General features: G+C 35.1%; 1 protein-coding gene across 4 annotated transcripts; it reads left to right on the top strand.

Moving 5' to 3' along the window:
- The first annotated feature begins 137 nt into the window (after window positions 1-137).
- LOC129492290 (UDP-glucuronosyltransferase 2B19-like) lies at window positions 138-15,330 on the top strand. Of its 4 annotated transcripts, XM_055297435.1 has the most exons (7): window positions 138-447; window positions 799-858; window positions 2,153-2,301; window positions 6,444-6,575; window positions 11,239-11,326; window positions 12,502-12,721; window positions 15,054-15,330. In XM_055297435.1, exons 1-7 carry the CDS (start codon window positions 138-140, stop codon window positions 15,328-15,330), a joined length of 1,236 nt encoding a protein of 411 aa, XP_055153410.1. The 4 variants fall into 4 exon arrangements, with proteins under 4 accessions (XP_055153410.1, XP_055153409.1, XP_055153407.1 ...); XM_055297434.1 differs by lacking the exon at window positions 799-858 and having other exon boundaries at window positions 138-606; XM_055297432.1 differs by having other exon boundaries at window positions 138-858.
- The last annotated feature ends 7,671 nt before the right edge of the window (window positions 15,331-23,001 follow it).

Below are 23,001 nucleotides of genomic sequence, written 5' to 3'. Positions count from 1 at the left end.
CAGACTGTTAATATAATGTATTTACTTTGAAGTGTAAAAGTTACATTTTAACTTCTTCACTGATTTAAACTGGATGTCAGCATGAGAAATGACAGAAAGGAGCAGCAACTGGGAAACAAGCATTGCATTGCATGAGGATGTCTATGAAATGGACTTCAGCTCTTCTGCTGATACAGCTGAGCTGTTACTTTAGCTCTGGAAGTTGTGGAAAGGTGCTGGTGTGGCCCACAGAATTCAGCCATTGGATGAATATAAAGACAATCCTGGATGAGCTTGTCCAGAGAGGTCATGAGGTGACTGTATTGGCATATTCAACTTCCATTCTTCCTGATCCCAACAACCCATCTGCTCTTAAATTTGAAGTTTGTCCTACATCTTTAACTGAAACTGAGTTTGAGGATATCATCACGCAACTGGTTAAGAGATGGGCAGACATTCCAAAAGACACATTTTGGCCACATTTTTCACAAGTACAAGAAATGATGTGGTCATATAGTGACATTATTAGAAAATTCTGTCAAGATGTGGTTTCAAATAAGAAACTTATGAAAAAACTACAGGAGTCAAGATTTGATGTTGTTCTCGCAGATGCTATTTCCCCCTGCGGTGAGCTGCTGGCTGAGCTACTTAAAATACCCTTTGTCTACAGCCTCCGCTTCTCTCCTGGCTATGCAATTGAAAAACATAGTGGAGGATTTCTGTTCCCTCCTTCCTATGTGCCTGTTGTTATGTCAGAATTAAGTGATCAAATGACTTTCACGGAGAGAGTAAAAAATATGATCTATGTGGTTTATTTTGACTTTTGGTTCCAAGTATGGGATATGAAGAAGTGGGATCAGTTTTACAGTAAAGTTCTAGGTAAGTAATTTTTTCAGTTGGTAGCATGGAGATCTAACTTTCCTGTGCCTTTGAATCTGAGCTTGTAAAGCCATAAAGTCAGGCTAGTGAGGGCTTTTTGTAAGTGAATTTATCAAATGAAAGAAAAAGATTATCAAACTCACAAACACTATAGAAAAGGGAAATCATAGGATCAGTTAAAACCCTGTGGCCATCAACCATACAGAACACTCTAGGAAGTCATAAACCTGTAAATAATATTTATCTAGGAAGTCATAAACCTGTGATTTCTTTAAGCAATCACACATTTATTTTATTATACATTTTTTTATCTTAAAAAAAGTCAGACTCATCAAGAAACAACTTGCTGAATGCGTACTGGTAGATTGAGTAGTTACACATTTTTCTAGAACTGTCTACTTAACATTGCAGAAATTGTTTTTTCTTGTATACCTCAGTCACCTTATTTAGTAATTGCAATATGTACCCATGTTACCAGGAGGTTTCCTTTACAGTTGAGAGAAATAATGTCTCCGTTCCAGAATCAAAAACCAATACACATAATTTGAAGTTTCCAATGTTTCTATTCTCCTTCACTAAAGGATTGGAAACCATTCATTTTAAGGCCAATCATCTTGTTGAACTGTGAACATTAAGTTGTAACTGTGTAGTTGCTTTGAAACTATGCATCTCTATTTAAAATATGAGCCAAATTAAGGTTGAACACAAACTTCTATTTTAATAAGTTCTCAAAATTTTCTAGCTGTAATTTGCAAATATATTTACTTACAAACTAATATTATTAAGATCTTAGCATGAATCAAAAGCAGTAGTAGGTACAAGGATTTCAGCCATAATTTCAAAATAATCAACAGTTCACTTGAAGATTCAAAGATAAGAGGACTAGATAAATGAATTGCGGAAATTGGACTATTTCTAAGAAAATTGTTTTTGTGGGTAGAGTAGAATTCATTGATAATGGAGCTCCAAGAGTGGCTTATATGTGTATCTGCTACTATGAAGGCTTAAAAAATAAAGAAATGGAGATTAATTCTCCTTGGCTTATTTATTGATTGTGAATATACTGATGTGACATAAAGGATGTAGTTTTCCCTCATGATTCTCTCACCACTTTGTCTTTCTTGTAAATACCCGTGGGCAAAATATATAATACATAAAAATTAAACTATGCCTATATATGAACACATGTATATATATTTCAAAGCACAAACACTTTGCCTACATTTTTGCCTACATTATTCTAACTTCTTTCGGAAGATTACCTAATTATCTTTCTTTTCTTTTTTCAAATCAGGAAGGCCCACTACATTATTCCAGACAATGGCAAAAGCTGAAATATGGCTTATTCGAAACTACTGGGATTTTCAATTTCCTCATCCAGTCTTACCAAATGTTGAGTTCGTTGGAGGACTCCACTGCAAACCTGCCAAACCCCTACCTAAGGTAAACTATTACTGTTTGTTTTGTCTGCTTTGTATTTTCAGTGCAAATGGTTCTATATTCATTCAGAGTGTTTGACTTATACTGGAAGAAAGATGGGTAGTGGGAAGGTAAAGCAGATACCAATTAAAAACTCACATAAATGTTGATACCATCACAAGTTTGTGAATTTCATCATTATTACAGATAAAGAGGCACACTAAAGAGACTCCAAATAGGGTTGGTAAATTAAAGCTTTGATTATGCAACATGTAAGAAGGTAATGGCCATTCATTCAAATAATATTTATAAAGAGATTAGCACACACCACAGGCAAGGGTGTTGGACACAGTTTCTGTCTCAACCCCAACTACATTCTACTTTGAAAGATAAAATATATGCAAGTAATAAAAACTGTGTAAAAACTATTATCTCCAGAGAAAAACCAATGCTAAGGAAACCTCCAGTATAGATAATAGAGAGTATCCTGGAGTCACCGATATTAATAATTTAGAGGAGAGCTGAACAATATGCAGGAATAGGTGAAAGAATGAGGGAGAGAAAAAAAAACACAAAAAGAAAAGCGGGTAAAGTGTTCAGGACAGTTCTCAAGACTCAAAGTTTAGTTTGCAAGGGAGATACTGAGTAAGAATCAGATGATGCTGACAGGCAAGATAAGAGCCTGATACTCCTTAGGAACTGAAATATTTATTAAGCACATTTAGGAACTACTAAAAAGAGTTAAGAAAAGAAAATATGTGATGAGATTATATTTTAAAAAAGATTCCAAGATGTTCAATAGATTAAATTGCAAAAGGGCCAGACTGGAAAGATCTGTCCATTCAGAAAATTTTATATGAATTCAGGTAGCAGATGATGGAAAAGTGAACTAGAAAGTAGATAGAAATAATTATGCCTACTTTTGCAGTCATACTACTAACTTCATACTGTGTTGTATGGAAAAAAGTTAATACAATTAAAACACTTAAAATGTCTCTGGCATATAGTTAGTGATTCAGAAATGTTATTAATTTTGCAATTATGGCTATTTTTCTTGTTACGATACTACTAATTAACATGTGTAAGTCACTTGAGATATCATTCCTCGTTTAATAGAAACTAATTATTCAGTATTTCAAGATTGCATTCTCTAACAAAGTCCTACCTGTCTTCTATATCACAGCTACCTTGTGAACTTGATTAAAAGAAGACATATCAGTTCTGACAGTAAGATGAGCAAGCTGAAATTGTAAAATTCTACCATAAGTGATAAGGATCTTCACCAGTATTCTAACTTATAAGAAAATAATTCCTTAACAATATAAATGTGTTATTCTAATAATGTTTAAAGCAAGACCCAGTGTTCACTTGATTTTATTCAAACATTTACATCATTCTGCATTGAGATTCCAGAAGTTTACATCTTAGCATAGACATACCCTATTAGAGCAGGTGTTTTCTGCCTTAAGACAAGCAACCCAGTAAAGCTTCCTGGGGTAACTTGTGTCTCAACATCATAGCTGCCTGATAGAGAAGCACAGAAAAAATGAACAACGCATGTACAATAAATACCAAATAATTTCGAACACTCGTATCTGAATAGTGCCCTCAGTTTACAATAAAAAAAGAATTCTGTCGTCATATAACATTATATTCTTTATGAAGAAACATAAGAACCTCATATATTTTAAACTGATATCACAGTTCTAAGAAATAGGTAGAAAGTAAACATTCTTTATTACATTATTATGTAATCTCTTGAGAGATCATTTTTGTCTACCTCCTTATTAGCAGCAACATGATACTGATATTTTATTCCATGGTTAAAATTTAATATCTATGTTGAATACAAATTGTAGGGGCTTTATATGGTAACTTTCTAAAAAGACAAAAGCTGAGGTGAGACTAATGGAAATTCTGTCCCACCCTATCCTACTCTTGAAAGATTTCCCCACTCACATTAAGGGAATCTGATAGTGCCAGTAGGAGGGGGAAGAAAATAGGAGGTGTAGAAGGACAAGAAAAAGGATGACTAGTAGTGCAATAGTGATAATTACTAATACTAGCTGTTGTTAATTACTAATACTAGCTGTTGTTATTAACTTGAAGAAAACTTTGAATGCAAGTCAGTGGTTGTGAAACCCATTTTCTAATTGTTTATTATGTAAAATAATGGTAAACCCAAGTTTCTTTCTATTCAATTAAATATTAGATTCTCAGATAATTTATGTATATTTTAAGAGAAAAGGACACTTGTCAAATGTATCAAGTGTTAAAAATGCATATAGCCATTGGTTTTATAATATATTTACATGAAATCATACAGAGAGAAGAAAATCAAGATATCCATGTTTAATATTTATGGAAAATATTCATAAGATAAACATTGCAAGTAATCAAACATCTTAAATGAAGGAATAATTAAAAAAGTTGCATACTGTAGCATTATAACTTTGTCAATAAAATATTCAATTACAGTCAGCTATAATACAAGTAAAGTGAGATAGAAAATTATAAATATTACAAGATGACACTTTTTTTGTAGGAGGAAAATATATACAATAAGAACAAAATTGTCTAAATAAATGTCACAAGTGTACATTGAGCTATAAAAATAGAACAAAAGCCATAATGAAAACTACATAGTTTACCATGATAATATCTCTAGACAGAAATTTTATAAAAAACACTTATTTTCTTTTTAGAACTTTTAATACTTTTATAAAATTCCTTACATAAATAGCATTTTTTTAAGTCATCACAGAATGGGAAGCAATTAGTCCACATCAATAATGAATCTGTAAACAGCGGTTATATTAGTTTAACACTGGGTGGATGAAGAAGGCTCTGAGCATCAAGCCACTGAGACAAAACACTGAACATAAGTTACATCAAATGCAGCTACAGGTAACTGCAATCACACATAATACCTGGATATCCCATGTATTACCTGGAATAGTACTACAATGACTGTGACATCATTAACACTAATGTCTTAAGATTAAAACTCATGTTTTTAAAAATACTCAGCCGTATGTGGTCTGCAAATAAACATTTGGAATTTTTTTCTTTGTTTTGTAAAGAACACTTAAGAGAAAGTTTTACCCTAATGATTATATCTGAAATTAATTAACTTTAAAAATTGGCATAGATTGGGGAACACAAGTCAGAATGATTCTCAATAAATTCCAGCCAAGTACATCTTCACTAAGATTTTCATGTAGTGTGAGTGAGTTACTCAAGAGGGTGACCAAATCTCCTCTGCAGAAAGGCCTGGCAGTCTCTCGCATTCTGGTACAAGTGCTGCTGCCTCTGAGACACAGCAAAGTGATGATGAGAGTTCCTCACATGCAGTTATAAATAGCACATCAATTTAACAGTGTGATTTCATGGCAGTAGGTGCTCCACCTAAACACTAACCTGAAAAATGCGATCATTCAACTATTTAACTATATACTGTACAATTCTGTATTATAAATGAGACTCTTAGAATTTATTCATAGAAATTCCAAACCACAATAGCAGATTCCAGAATGTCAGTGATTTTTAACCACCACCTTTTACAGTTACTTTATTTTTTCTTTTTTGAAAAAAGACTGGAAAACTCTGACAAACTTTAAGTGAAGTGTAAAAGATTATAGAGTAAGATAAATGTAGATTTACATAATCCCAGCTGTGAGGAACTTTTCCTTAGTGCTCGTAGTCAGAGAAGTCAACCACTAATGACTCCAACTAAAATAATTCCACAGAAAACCTGCCTAAAATAAGCATATGTGATTTAGCAGAACAACAACATAGCATTAAAGCCAAGTGATGCCACTTTAAAGAGCCTATATTAGTAATTATGATACTATAAATGAAGAGTTTTGGTACTTCCCCAAATACTGTGTAATAGCTCTATTTCATTTCTTTCACACACACACACACGCAAACATGCATACACACACATATTTACACAAATACCCTTAACAGAGGCAACCTATCTCACATTATACATCTTGCAAAAAAAAAAAAAAAACTAAGTAATTGAGTCAGTGAAAAAACATCCTTTACTCCAATAATTCCTGATAATAGTTGATTTTCTCTTTTTAGTTTTTATACCAATTCTTTCACAGTGCTTGCTGTGCTGATAATCTATTATGACGGAACACATTCTTTTTTCACAGGAAATGGAAGAGTTTGTCCAAAGCTCTGGAGAAAATGGTGTTGTGGTGTTTTCTCTGGGGTCAATGGTCAGTAACATGTCAGAAGAAAGGGCCAATGTAATTGCATCAGCCCTTGCCAAGATCCCACAAAAGGTAAGATAAAATGTCTTAAGGTTGTGAAAAACTACTGAAAGAGGCTGTTAAAGTTTGTAAAGAATCCAATTGTGGAAACTTCCTGCCTATAAATTTAGCTGTCGGAAAGCACTAATTATCTCAGATATTAATTCAAAATCAAAAATATATATGGAAGATGTTAAAGTAATACAGAGGCTGTTATTCACTGGTAATTAATTTGGCATTAATATCGTGATCAGGAATAAATATAATTAAGAGTTGCAGGTAAAGTTTTGGTATCATCATGATATTGGGGTCAGGTAAGTGCTATCATCAAATTCTGCCCCTGTGATTTGATCCTTTTATTTAAGAATTCCTGAGGGCGCTGTACACCCTACAGATGTTAGAAAACATTACATTTTAGTGAGTAACTTCACTAGCACAATAACAACAGCAGGGATTTCAAAAAGGCTGACATGCATCCTGCAGTATGGTGTTGCCATGTTACCCAGCCTCATGTACTTTCTGTGCATTTTGGAGTAGGCCTATTTGAGTGGTATTCAGGGTACTATTCAGAGAAAGGACGGCCTAGGCTGTCAGACAACTAATATAAGGACCCAAACAGCCAGGCCGATTTGGAGAATGAGAAAAAGCAGCCTGCCTTGCTGGACTGGGCCCAGCTAATGTCTGAAGTAGGAAGATGAAATAGAAAGGGTGGAGATGGATCCTGCTCTGAGGGTAGACCCTGTGGAGTATAAAATGTGGCCCCACAAGGACGCTGTACTATGTGATTAACAATTCCTCCCAGTGGAGGCAGTAGAATGAAATATAAGAAGGATTCAAGCAGAAGGAAGCCAGGCAGGGGAACAGGTTCAGATGCCCCCTCCATAGAATGTAGTAGGAACATATTTTCTTTTACATAGAATAAAATGTGTGTTTGTCAATTACTTTTTACTTCCCTGTCTGAGATAGTCTTCTTGTAATGACCTATGCTAATATTTTGCTAAAAACTCAAAGTTACTTTAACACTGATGTAACAAATAGAACTTAAACACTGTAAATTATTTTTGATATAAGGATTCCCTGGGGGTTCCAAAATTAGTAACAAACACATAAAAATATCTTGGCTATAGCAGAACATGTAAATCACTGTTGTCAAAATTTTGTAGCCCACTGTCTAAGTGTTAGCAATCAGTTGACCAAAATTCAGCAAAATACAATTTTGAATTTATTCGAGAGTTGTATTTTTACTTATGGTACCAATAGGTTCCTCATTTCTATGCTGAAAAAATATCCAAAATTATCAATACTGAGAATACTTTGAATTTGTGTCAAAAATTGTCACTTGAAATTTTTCTTGGAAGTAGTGCTTGATAATTTGTAATTTCCAAGAAGTTATACATGCTACCTTTGCAGCATTAATTGACTTCTTCCAGGTGGCTTACTTCATAGACTTGCATTTTTGTCAATCAAAGACATCAAACTCTTTTAAAACAACTTATAGACAAGTAGATATAAGTGAACTACTTCCTATATTGCTCAAAAAAATGAATAAATTAATATTAAATTTGGTAGATGAAAACTCATACAATACATAACACAAAATAAGCATATAGGTCATTAGTAAATTGTTGCTGCTTTTTCACACTAGAATTATGACTACCGAAAATTTGTATTGAATATAATTATTAAAAATTTTTACGTTTTTAAAATTAAATTTTATTTGTTAACTTTTTTTTATATTTTATTTTATTATTATACTTTAGGTTTTAGGGTACATGTGCACAATCTGCAGGTTTGTTACATATGTATCCATGTGCCATGTTGGTTTGCTGCACCCATTAACTCGTCATTTAGCATTAGGTATATCTCCTAATGCTGTCCCTCCCCAGTCCCCCCACCCCACAACAGTCCCTGGAGTGTGATGTACCCCTTCCTGTGTCCATGAGTTCTCATTGTTCAATTCCCACCTATGAGTGAGAACATGCGGTGTTTGGTTTTTTGTCCTTGCGATAGTTTACTGAGAATGATGTTTTCCAGTTTCATCCATGTCCCTACAAAGGACATGAACTCATCATTTTTTATGGCTGCATAGTATTCCATGGTGTATATCTGCCACATTTTCTTAATCCAGTCTATCGTTGTTGGACATTTGGGTTGGTTCCAAGTCTTTGTTATTGTGACTAGTGACGCAATAAACATACGTGTGCATGTGTCTTTATAGCAGCATGATTTATAGTCCTTTGGGTATATACCCAGTAATGGGATGGCTGGGTCAAATGGTATTTCTAGTTCTAGATCCCTGAGGAATCGCCACACTGACTTCCACAATGGTTGAACTAGTTTACAGTCCCACCAACAGTGTAAAATTGTTCCTATTTCTCCACATCCTCTCCAGCACCTGTTGTTTCCTGACATTTTAATGATGGCCATTCTAACTGGTGTGAGGTGGTATCTCATTGTGGTTTTGATTGCATTTCTCTGATGGCCAGTGATAATGAGCAATTTTTCATGTGTTTTTTGGCTGCATAAATGTCTTCTTTTGCGAAGTGTCTGTTCATGTCCTTTGCCCACTTTTTGATGGGGTTGTTTGTTTTTTTCTTGTAAATTTGTTTGAGTTCTTTGTAGATTCTGGATATTAGCCCTTTGTCAGATGAGTAGGTTGCAAAAATTTTCTCCCATTCTGTAGGTTGCCTGTTCACTCTGATGGTAGTTTCTTTTGCTGTGAGGAAGCTCTTTAGTTTAATTACATCCAATTTGTCAATTTTGGCTTTTGTTGCCATTGCTTTTGGTGTTTTAGACATGAAGTCCTTGCCCACGCCTATGTCCTGAATGGTATTGCCTAGGTTTTCTTGTAGGATTTTAATGGTTTTAGGTCTGACATTTAAGTCTTTAATCCATCTTGAATTAATTTTTGTATAAGGTGTAAGGAAGGGATCAAGTTTCATCTTTCTGCATATGGCTAGCCAGTTTTCCCAGCACCATTTATTAAATAGGGAATCCTTTCCCCATTTCTTGTTTTTGTCAGGTTTGTCAAAGACCAGATAGTTGTAGATATGCGGCATTATTTCTGAGGTCTCTGTTCTGTTCCATTGATCTATGTCTCTGTTGTGGTACCAGTACCATGCTGTTTTGGTTACTGTAGACTTGTAGTATAGTTTGAAGTCAGGTAGAGTGATGCCTCCAGCTTTGTTCTTTTGGCTTAGGATTGACTTGGTGATGCGGGCTCTTTTTTGGTTCCATATGAACTTTAAAGTAGTTTTTTCCAATTCTGTGAAGAAAGTCATTGGTAGCTTGATGGAGATGGCATTCAATCTATAAATTACCTTGGGCAGTATGGCCGTTTTCATGGTATTGATTCTTCCAACCCATCAGCATGGAATGTTCTTCCATTTGTTTGTATCCTCTTTTATTTCATTGATCAGTGGTTTGTAGTTCTCCTTGAAGAGGTCCTTCACATCCCCTGTAAGTTGGATTCCTAGGTATTTTATTCTCTTTGAAGCAGTTGTGAATGGGAGTTCACTCATGATTTGGCTCTCTGTTTGTCTGTGATTGGTGTACAAGAATGCTTGTGATTTTTGTACATTGATTTTGTATCCTGAGACTTTGCTGAAGTTGCTAATCAGCTTAAGGAGATTTTAGGCTGAGACAATGGGGTTTTCTAGATATACAATCATGTCATTAATTTCAGGGTAAATGAGGAGGTTTGTTACATAGGTAAACTTATGTCTTGGGGGTTTGTTGTACAGACTGTTTCATCATTCTGGTAGTAAGACTAGTACCTTTTAGTTATTTTTCCTGATCCTTTCTCTCCTCTCAACCCCCACACTCCAATAAGCCCCAATGTATGTTGTTCCTCTCTGTATGTTCATGTGTTCTCATCTTTTAGCTTCTACTTATAAGTGAGGGCGTGTGGTATTTGGATTTCTGTTCCTGTGTTTGTTTGCTAAGGATAATGGACTGCAGTGCACTTATGTTCCTGCAAAAGACATGATCTTGTTCTTTTTTATGGCTATGTAATATTTCACCATGTAGATATACCACATTTTCTTTATCCAGTCCATCACTGATGGGCATTTAGATTGATTTCATGTCTTTGCTAGGATTAATAGTGCTGTAATGAACATATGTGTGCATGTTCTAATTTATAGTCCTTTGGATACATACCCAGTAATGGGATTGCTGGGTTGAATGGTATTTCTGCCTCTAGGATTTTGAGGAATCGCCATGCTGTCTTCCACAATGGTTGAACTTACACTCCCTCCAACAGAGTATAAACATTTCCTTTTCTATACAACATCACAAGCATCTGTTATTTTTTGAGTTTTTAATAATGGCCGTTCTGACTGGTGTGAGACGGTATCTGTTTGTGGTTTTGACCAGTGATGTTAAGCTTTTTTCCGTATAGAGGTTTGCCATATATAGGTTTTCTTTTGAAAAGTGTAAAAATTTTTTAAATACTTGAACTTTTCATTGATAGTCTTATTTGTCTAAGCTACTATGTTGAAAAATCATAATTTCCTTATATACCTAACTCATTATAAAATTAAGGAAATGAAATGTGAGTATTCCATTTACATCAGTCTAAGTAGTTCTTGTTACTTAACATCATTTGTTCTCATTGTTAATCTCTTTAGCGTTCTAACATTCTATAACTTTTGAGTTCCTCTCATGGAATAAGATATTTTCTTCACTGTAATAGGTTCTGTGGAGATTTGATGGCAATAAACCAGATACCTTAGGACTCAATACTCAGCTTTACAAGTGGATACCCCAGAATGATCTTCTTGGTAAGTCTTTGGAGAACAAATATTGAACATATTAGTAACAGATTATTAAAGTGTTAATAGTCATATTGAAACAAGCCTATTGAACATTCATTATGCAAAAACTTAAAAATAAAATGAAACTTCTATATATGTATTTTCCAGTCCTAGGGTGAAAAGAATAAACAACAATTGTTGGCATTTTATGATATGCACCCACATTCTTTATGATCAGAGTATCTTTATTTCAGGTGTTATTACCTCTCACAGAATTGTTCTAGCACTTCCTGGGTGTCTTCCTTTCTCATATTTCTACAAATTTACAACTGTTCTTTCCTCTTCTGTAGGGTTATTTCAAATGTAACTAAAAATAACAGCTCTTCTGCTATCACCAGGGACATTGCATTTTCTGTAGGATTAAGTCCCTAATCTCAATCAAAAAGTGATGACACATTTCATAATGAAGTGTGACCTGTCTTTCCTCAATTCTAGCACCACCACCACCTCACTGCCTGCTGCCTTGCACACCCCACATATCCCACTGCATGACCGTACTTAAGAGAACACATTCTGGCTGTTCACAGTGTCTCACGCCTGTAATCCTAGCACTTTGGGAGGCTGATGCGGGTGGATTGACTGAGCTCAGGAGTTCGAGACCATCCTGGGCAACATGGTGAAACTCCATCTCTATTAAAATACAGAGAATTAACTGGGCATGGCTGTTTGCCCCTGTAGTCCCAGCTACTCAGAAGGCTGAGTAGGAGAATTGCCTGAATCTGGGAGGTGGAGGTTGCAGTGAGCTGAGATTGCACCACTGCACTCCAGCCTGGGCGACAGAGGGAGACTCCATCTCCATTAAAAAAACAAAAAACAAAAAGAACAAGAACACATTCTTACATGCCCATCCCTTTTCTGTTCTTTTTTCTTTTTTGCACATTATATTTCCTTATCTAAATTGCACTTTTTTGTTAGTTCAACTGGTAATCTTGTATTAATTTTTTCAGTCTGAAGTTAAACACACCACATAGCCTTCATTTACATCTCCAGCAGAAGTAGGTGCTCCTTCTTCTGAAGTCTGAAAAGCAACTTGAATTCAGTTCAGTGTGTTATCTAGGAAACACTGTCACATTCAGATTCTTCTATTGTGCATTTCTATTTTATTGCTATGAATAATTTTGCTAAAATTCATCCAATCCTAGGTCATCCAAAAACCAGAGCTTTTATAACTCATGGTGGAGCCAATGGCGTCTACGAGGCGATCTACCATGGGATCCCTATGGTGGGCGTTCCATTGTTTGCAGATCAACCTGATAACATTGCACACATGAAGGCCAAGGGAGCAGCTGTTAGTTTGGACTTCAACACAATGTCGAGTACAGACTTACTCAATGCACTGAAGACAGTAATTAATGATCCTTTGTGAGTATAACTTTTTTTTGCTCAGTGGTATTTATAGATAGGTTCTCTTGTCCATAGTGCGTATGACTTTTATCCTTTTTATAAGAGACTGATTTTAAAAGAATTTAAATGATTTAAACAATCTGAAATCTGTTTTTATTTTTGAGTGGTTATTTAAAAATTTTATTTGAACCTCATACATTTAATGAATAACCAATTATTAAAATAATTTTCTACACAAAAACAATTTTAAAATGATGTAGATAAGAAGACATTTTAAAATAAATTCGACATAATCAATCCACAGTAGGAAGGAAAGATAAAGTTGAAGTAACATAATAAAATATTTTAATTCAATATCTAAAATGTCTCAAAGTATATCTGTTTTCTTACTGAAAAATTTATTTTTATTATCATTATTGTAACAGACTCGATAATTAAATTTAATTTCCATAGCATAAAACCCACCTACTTAAAGTATAAAATACAAATGTATTAGTATGCTTACAGTCATGAAGCCATCACCATTATATAATTTTAGAACATTTTTATCAACATAAAAGTAACCATAATGGTACAGAAATCACTTTCCATGACCCCTTAGCCCTAGGCTAACACCAGTTTGTTTTCCTTCTCTATGATTATTCTCTCTACATATTTCATATAAATTGAATGATACAATTTATGATGTTGTGTAAATTACTTCTTTTACCAAGTACAATTTTTGTTGTTTTTAAGGTTTTTAGCTTTATTTGTGTTGTGTGTATTAACATTTCATTTCTTTTTAAAGCAATATATTTTATAATATGGGTATGCCATATTTTATTTGTCTCTATATGATCTGAGAGATAGGTAAATTGGTACCTTCACTTCAAAATAATGTTTAAGATGATCTTACATTTTAGAGCTGTTTCACTTAGTGTATGTACATTTATTTTATGTGTTTTATACTTAAATGTGTATTTTAGAAGATGTATAATGTATTTTAAGATTCTAGGCATCAAATAATTTCAAAATAAGCACAAAAAAATAGAGGAAATCCTAGGAGTTCTATCATAATGTGGCCAGGGAAAGCCTCTCTTATCGGTAACATTTAGAGGGTTGCCTCAAAAAGAGATAGAAGCATGCCTTGGGTTGTTGCAAGAAAGAATACTCCAAGCGTGGGTAGAGGGGACACAATGTATAAGGTGCTGAGATGGGAGCTTAAAGAAAAATATAAGGCCAATGTCCCTAGACCTAGAGTGCATGGCAGTCTTTGGAGAAGAGCTTGCCAGCGTCTGATAAAGGAAGATCCTGAGGACCAAATAACAGAGTTGGATTTTATTCTTGATATGATGAAAAGTCAGGCAAAAGTCTTAATCAGGGCAGTGTCATAATCTGACTTTTATTTCAAAAATAATCATTCTGGCTACTGGGTGGGAAACAGTAGGGCACAAAAGATTAGAATAGGAGCAGAGCTCGTGGCTATGAGGCATTTCACCCACATGGCACAATTTGTCTCTAGAAACTTAAAGATGATAATTCTCAAATTGCATTTTAACTATATATCTTTCACCACTTAAAATGGTTCATGATGCTGAGCATGATTTTATATGCCTGTTTGAGACCTAGAGGAGTGTAACTGGATATTTCATAACACAAAGAATAAATGCTTAAGCAATGGGTACCCTTTTCTTCATGATGTGATTATTTCACATTGCAGCCTGTATCAAAATATCTCACTTGCCTCATAAATATACACACCTACTATGTACTCACAACAACTAAAAATTAGAAAAATAAAAAAATAAAAAAATAAAATTGCGCATATATTCTCTGCATCAAATAATTAACTTTCTCACCTGAACTTCCATTTTTACTTTAAAAACATTTGTCACTTATGAAATCCAATTTAAAAGCCAAACGTTCTACAATAACTCAAATTAAAATACACAAATTCTATGTCAATTCTATTACATTTACTTTGAATCATATGACACTTTAAAATCCTTTCATGGACTTGATTTGCTCAGGCAAATTAACTTACTTTTTTTTTTTTTGAGAGGAGGTCTCACTCTGTCACCAGGCTGGAGTGCAGTGGTGCGATCTTGGCTCACTGCAACCTCCTGGGTTCAAGAGATTCTCTTGCCTCAGCCTCAGCGTCCCAAGTAGCTGGTACTACAGGCATGTGCCACCATGCCTGGGGAATTTTATTTTATTTTTTTGTATTTTTACTAGAGACGGGGTTTCGCCATGTTAGCCTCGTGATCTTCCTGTCTCGGCCTTCCAAAGTACTGGGATTACCATTGTGAGCCTCCGCGTGCGGCCAAATTAGCTTACTTTCAATGTTGATACCTTTATGTTTATCATTTAGCTATAAAGAGAATGCTATGAAATTATCAAGAATTCATCATGATCAACCAGTGAAGCCCCTGGATCGAGCAGTCTTCTGGATTGAGTTTGTCATGCGCCATAAAGGAGCCAAACACCTTCGGGTTGCAGCCCACGACCTCACCTGGTTCCAGTACCACTCTTTGGATGTGATTGGGTTCCTGCTGGCCTGTGTGGCAACTGTGATATTCATCATCACAAAATGTCTGTTTTGTGTCTGGAAGTTTGTTAGAACAGGCAAGAAGGGAAAAAGAGATTAATTACGTCTGAGGCTGGAAGCTGGGAAACCTGATAAATGAGACTCCTTCAGTTTATTACAACAAGAAGAGGTTGTGATACAAGATTCCTTTCTTCTTTTGACAAAACATCTTTCAAAACTTGCCTTGTCAAGTCAAAATTTGGTTTTTAGAGATTTAGTACCTGTTAAACCATTAGAAATATTTCATGTCAAGGGGGAAAACAAAAATTATATAAAGCCATATGAACTTATATTGAAATTGAGCTCATATTGAAATTTATTGTTCTAATTCACAGTTTACATGAAAATAGTTTACTGAGCTTAACTACATGTTACATATTGTACATGGACACAAGAACATTAAGAAGTCCACTGATGGTATCAATACTGTTTTGCATATACTCAGCATACTTTGGATTCATTTCATGCAGGATTGTGTTGTTTTAATTGTCTCTGAGGAAACTATTAAATAATCAAGTTGTATAAAAAGTCTCTCTCTTGCTCTTGATATTTTGAGATAAGTAGCGCTGCTTGGCTTTTATTGTGCATCCGGCTTCAGTGTCACTTTTTTTCCTAAAAGGTATGATAAAATTGCTTACCATTTTAGAGCTTCAGTCATTTCCCAGTGGGAAGTATGTGGAATTAGAAATAAAGCAACTCCTACCTGGTTTCTACTACAAAATGAACTAATTTTACAATGTGTTTGGTTTTTTGAGCCTATTCTATTTTTCTGGTCATTTAAAAATATTCCTCTTTTTCTTATTCTTTCTTTTTTTAGTTATTTCAAGTTTTTGGGCCACAGTTAGTTTTTGGTTACATGGATAAGCTCTTTAGTGGTGATTTTTCAGATTTTGGTGCATCAATTACTCGAGCAATATACACTGTACCCAATGTGTAGTGTTTTATCCCTCACCTCCCTCCTGCCCTTCCCTCTGAGTTCCGAGAGTCCATTATATCATTCTTATGCCTTTGTGTCCTAATAGCTTAGGTCCCACTTATAAGTGAGAACATACATTGTTTGGTTTTATATTCCTGAATTACTTCACTTAGAATAATGGTCTCCAACTCCATCCAGGTTTATTTTGTCCCTTTTGAGGCCGAGTTGTATTCAAATATATATATATTCCCCCAATGGGTGGATAAAGTAAATGTGTTATATATAATATATATATACACACACACATATATACACATATATACACATATATGTAAAATATATACATAGTATATATATAGGTGTGTATGTATGTGTATACAAACACACACACACCCACATATATATATATGAAACAGAATAGAGAATTCAGAAATAAAACTAAATACTTATAGCCAACTAGTCTTTGGCAAAGCAAACAAATACATAAAGTGGGGAAAGGACAACCTATTCAACAAATGGTGCTGAGATAATTGGCAAGACACATGTAGAAGAAAGAAACTGGATAGTCATCTCTCACCTTATACAAGGATCAACTCAAGATGAATCAAATAATTAAATCTAAGACCTGGAAGTATAAAAATTGTAGAAGATAACATCATGAAAACTCTTCTAGACATTGGCTTAAGCAAAGACTTCACGACCAAGAACCCAAAAGCAAAGGCAACAAAAGCAAAGATAAATAGATGGAACTTAATTATACTAAAAAGCTTCCGAACAGTAAAAGAGATAATCAGCAAAGTAAACAGACAACTCACAGAGTTAGAGAAAATCTTCACAAGCTACACATCCCACAAAAGACTAATATATATATATATATGTGTGTGTGTGTGTGTGTGTATATATATATATATATATATATATATATATATATATATATATCACATTTTCTTTATCCACCCATTGGTTGATGGGAATCTAGGCTGGTTCCACAGTTTTGCAATTGTGAATTGTGCTTCTATAAACGTGTATGTATATGGGTCTTTTTCATATAATGACTTATTTTCCTCTGGATAGATGTCTAGCAACATAATTGCTGGATCAAATGGCAGTTCTACTTTTAGTTATTGCTTGCCATAGTGGTTGTACTAGTTTGCATTCCCACCAGCAGTGTAAATGTGTTCCCTTATTACTACCATGCCAACTTCTATTATTTTTGGATTTTTAAATTATAGCCATTTGCCATTTGTATATCTTCTTTTGAATATTGTCTATTCATGTCCTTAGGCCACATTTTGAGGGATTATTAGTTTTTCTCTTGCTGATTTGTTTAAGTCCTTGTAGATTGTGGATATTAGTCTTTTGTGGGATGTGTAGCTTGTGAAGATTTTCTCTAACTCTGTGAGTTGTCTGTTTACTTTGCTGATTATCTCTTTTACTGTTCAGAATCTTTTTAGTATAATTAAGTTCCATCTATTTATCTTTGCTTTTGTTGCCTTTGCTTTTGGGTTCTTGGTCGTGAAGTCTTTGCTTAAGCCAATGTCTAGAAGAGTTTTTATGATGTTATCTTCTACAATTTTTATACTTCCAGGTCTTAGATTTAATTATTTGATTCATCTTGAGTTGATCCTTGTATAAGGTGAGAGATGACTATCCAGTTTCTTTCTTCTACATGTGTCTTGCCAATTATCCCAGCACCATTTGTTGAATAGGTTGTCCTTTCCCCACTTTATGTATTTGTTTGCTTTGTCAAAGACTAGTTGGCTATAAGTATTTAGTTTTATTTCTGAATTCTCTATTCTGTTTCATTGGTCTACATGCCTGTTTGTATACCAGTACCCTGCTGTTTTGTTAACTATAGCCTTGTAGTATAGTTTGAAGTCGGGTATTGTGACACCTCCAGATTTTTTTTTCTTAGCCTTGCTTTGGCTATGTGGGCATCAAAACTGAGAATCAAATCAAAACCTCAACCCCTATTACAACATCTGCAATAATAATAATAATAAAATAAAATACTTAGAAATATACCTAACCAAGAAGGTGAAAGCTCTCCACAAGGAAGACCACAAAACTCTTCTGAAATAAAACTGAGATGATGCAAACAAATGTAAACACATTGCGTGTTTGTTGATGGCTTGAATAAATATTGTGAAAATGACCGTACTGCCAAATGCAATCTATAAATTCAATGCATTTTCCGTTAAAATACCATCATCTTTATTCACAGAACTAAAAAAAATTTTTTTTAATTTCATATGGGTTCTATTCTCATTTTTGACCTTTAATGACAACTGTAAGTTCTTAATTTTTGGTTGTGATAATATAGGAATTTCATCATAAAGGGATTAAGTGTATTGTTAATCTTACTAAACATACATGTACATATACATGTCCATTTATTTTAAAACAAGACACTGCATTCACTATTAGTTACCTAATAGATATGTGGTGAAATTCAACGTGTTTATTGAAGACAGTTTGAAATAATAATTATTATTCCACATACTATACTTCAAATAATCATATCTAATTTTTCTCTTTTTCCAATGGGCTTTTGATCCATTTCTTCTCTAAATATAAAATAGAAACATGAAATCCTTTAGCATGACAAAAAGTGTACAAAGTATACAATGAGTTTATAAATTATGTGGAAAATAGCTAAATCAAGCCATAAACCTCCTTTAATGTACACATCAGTGAAGCACTTTATGATAAAAGAGGTCCAGGTGGACAGAAACCTAGTTGTCTTTGTTGGTAAGAAGTCTTACTATTTACTAATTATCACACAAGTATTCTCCAGCCTAAGGAATGATTTAAATATAAATATTACATATATATATCACTACATATGTATATATATTTATATATGTATATATAAATCTCACACACACACACACCCACATACACACACACACACACACAGTATAACATTGATGCCAGAGAAATTATAGGAAGAGTTTATAACAGAATATTTCATACAAATCATCCAGGAACTGATACATATATAAAGAAACACAGAGTTAACATAGTGCCAAAGGTTAATAATGTTGTTTTATCATGCTTATAAACCTCTGTTTATTTACATTAAACCTATCTTACAACACATGTGACAATAGATTGGTATCCATTGTTTAGTGACAACTACAAAACAACAACCAAAAAAGACAAACAATCTAATATAAAAGTTGATGAAAGTATGAATAGGTAATTCAAAGTAAAAATGGCAAATAACATATAAAAGATGTTAAAGTTACTGATGCTCAAATAAATAGAAATAATGCCAATAAATTATTGCTATAAAAACCCCAAATAGAAGAGTCAGCATAACATGGTGGTTAAGAGCTGGCACTCTGAATTCAGGTCACCTTGATTCAAACCTCTGAGAAACCACTACATAATGATATGGGTTGAACAAGGTATTTAAACCTTATTTGTCTCGGTTTTTTCACCAATGAATTGGCATTGGTGGTCACAGTATTATCTATGTCATGGGGTTGCTGAAAGAAGGAATTCACTAATATTGCAAAACACTAGAAATAATTTTCTATACATCAAAATAAAATATGCACTCATAATTAAACAAATCAAAAAATTTCCACAACTATTTTACTGTTCATAAAATTGCACAGTACAGGCCGGGCATGGTGGCTCACACCTGTAATCCCAGCCCTTTGGGAGGCCAAGGTAGGTGGATCACAAGGTCAAGAGATCAAGACCATCCTGGCCAACATGGTGAAACCCCATCTCTACCAAAAACACAAAAACTAGCTAGGCATGGTGGAGTGTGTCTGTAGTCCCAACTACTTGGGAGGCTGAGGCAGGAGAATCACTTGAACCCAGGGAGGCAGAGGTTGCAGTGAGCTAAGATTACGCCACTGCACTGCACTCCAGCCTGGCAACAGAGCAGCGCTCTGTCTCAAAAATAAAAAAAAAAATGCATAGTATAGATCAAAAACATGATATGTTTGTAATGTAAATAATAAAGACATAATTTAATATTTACTATTTCAAATGGGGGTTAAATTTATAGCATAAAGCAAGGGCTAACAAACGATGGGCTTTTGGTCAAATCTGGCCATCCACTTGTGTTTTTTTTTTTTAAATACTTGATTAAAAATTTGTATGCCACAAAATTAAACACTTTAATCATTTAATATGTACAATCCATTGGCATTTAATACATTTGCAATATTTTGCCACTACCACCACTGTCTAGATCCCAAGTATTTTTTCACTTCAAAAGGCAGCTTTATACCCATTAGACAGTCATCTGGCATTCTCCCATCCTCCATCTCCTGCAAACTGGCATTATCTGTTGGCATCATTCTATAGCGTAGTAGATAATATTTTTTTAAAAGGCAAATAAGTATGTAACTTCAACAAAGTGTTTTATTTTACCTTATTTTTACATCTCCTATTTGTTCGTAAATGAAAATTCTGTGATATATTAGAATTAGTTTTAATTTCCTAATTGCTGTTATTAAATATATTCAGCAGTGTTGTGATTTATATTGTTATAATTTCTGTCCAATTTTGCATTGAAGTCTGTCTCATGAGAATTGCAGTAAACCAAGACCCTGGAAAGCTCTGATGAAGGTGAGGAAGTGAGATTCAGATGTGTGTGTTAGATAAAACACAATGAAATGAAAAAGCAAAACCAAAATGCATAAAATAGAAATGTATTACTCACAGTTCCTAGAGATATTAAAGATAATGACAGAAAACTGACAGAAAGTTCAGAAGTGGCAGAGAGCTCAACCAGCTGCCTGGAAGTGGTAGAGAGAATCCCTTTGCAAGGGGATGTGGGGGTGCTTTTCTTAAGGTCTATGGGCATTATTACCTAGCCTTGACTGCAGGATTTTTGGAGTGGCTATCTTAAGAAAACACACATGAAGAGGGAGAATTATTATTTGATTCTGGTATTGATCGTTAGGTTATCTCACGGTAATCAGCTCTGTGGTATGTTGCATTTCTGGGTCAGTGAGATGAGAAACAAGTGGACTCTGTCAAAAACAACTACACGAGGAAGGGAAGTTTTCACAAGACCCAAAAGTGACAGGCTATGACTAGGTCTTAAAAAACTCAAGTTAAGCATAAAAATGGATGCTGAGGCAGTAACTATAGTCAACAAATGTATGACAAGAAGGTAGAAAAGGGATTCATCCAGCAGGACCCAGGAGACAGCCCAAATACAGTGAGTGCTCAAACTGTGAAAATGGGAAAGGGAGATCATCCGCCTTTGAACACACATCCTTACTGGGAAACATAAAGTTTCAGACCACAGGAGTTGAGTGGTCTGAACTCAGCCTGAGCTGAGTCAATTAGAATGCTGAGTGAAACACGGGTACAGGAAGCAGCGGGAAAAGCCCTGTGGATTATCTGGGTTTCCAGGGAAGTCATTTCTGTCTTTGTGGACTCTCTGAGTTTCTGGGGAACCCATTTCTGTCTTGTTTCACAAGGGTCCTTGGGGAGGGCTGCCAGAGGAACTGGGAAAAGACCACAGGGAGAAGGAAACCTCCAGCTGAACTTTGCATCAGTTCCAACAGAATGCAAAGTTTCCTGGTCAGAACTCCAGAGAGTGTGTGAATTGATGTGTAGACTCAACAGGTGGGGAGGTGTGAACATCCTGCTTACTTTCTCAGCTGGAAGGCTGGTAGCCTGGAGCAAGTTCTCAGCCCTGCTCACCCATTGACTGGAAATAAACTTGGTGCTGTTGGTAAGCACATGGTGGAAGTGAGACCAGTCTATTGGGTTGCATGGGTGCTGGGTAAGGCCTGTAACTGCCAGCTTTCTCCCACTTTCCTGACAACCTGCATGACACAGCAGAGGCAGCCATAATCCTTCTGAGATTATAACTCTATTTACCTGGGAACCACACACCCATCCCTCACAGCAGCTACTACATTAAGGGAACACTCTATGGGACAAAAGAATCTGAACAGCAGCCCTGAGCCCCAGATCTTCCATCTGACATAGCCTACCCAAAAGAGAAGAAGCCAGAAAAACAATTCTGGTAATATGACAAAACAAGGTCCTTTCCCACCCCCAAAAATCACACTAGCTCACCAGCAATGGATATAAACCAAAAAGAAATTCCACTTGCTGTATTAGTGTGGCCTGGAAGTGAGACATGGAGTTAAAGGAGATTATTTTGGAGGTTTAAAATTTAATGACTGTCCTGCAGGGTTTCACACCTGCATGGGGCCTGTAGCTTCTTTGTTTTGGCAAATTTCTCCCTTTCGGAACAGGAGCACTGATGCAATGGATGCACTTTAATGACATCTTGAAATTAACTAACTTGTTTTTAATTTTACATGCTTATAAGTGGAAGGGCCTTACTTTGTCTTAGAAGAGACTTTGGACTGTTGACTTTTGACTTAATGCTGAAATGAGTTAAGATTGGGGATTATTTAGAAGGGATAATGGTATTTTGCAATAAGGGAAGAACATGAGATTTGGGAGGGGACGGGGCAGACTAGTATGGTTTGGATTTTTGTTCCCACTCAAAATGCATGTCAAATTGAAGGAGGGGCCTGGTGGGAGGTGATTGGATCATGGGAGCTGATTTCTCCCTTGCTGATCCCATGATAGTGAATAAGCTCTCATGAGATATAATGGTTTAAAACTGTGTGGCTGTTACCCTTTCACTCCCACTCTCCTGACACCATGAGAAGATGGTTCTAGTTTCTCCTTTGCCTTCCGTCATGATTGTAAGTTTCCTGCAGCCTCCCAGTCATGCTTCCTGTTAAGCCTGCACTACTGTGAGTCAATTAAACCTTTTTCCTTCATAAATTATACAGTCTCAATTAGTTCTTTATA

The sequence above is a fragment of the Symphalangus syndactylus genome, chromosome 10 (assembly GCF_028878055.3).
Source record: "Symphalangus syndactylus isolate Jambi chromosome 10, NHGRI_mSymSyn1-v2.1_pri, whole genome shotgun sequence".
Lineage (NCBI taxonomy): Eukaryota > Metazoa > Chordata > Mammalia > Primates > Hylobatidae > Symphalangus > Symphalangus syndactylus.
This window is presented reverse-complemented; position numbering and strand designations above follow the sequence as displayed.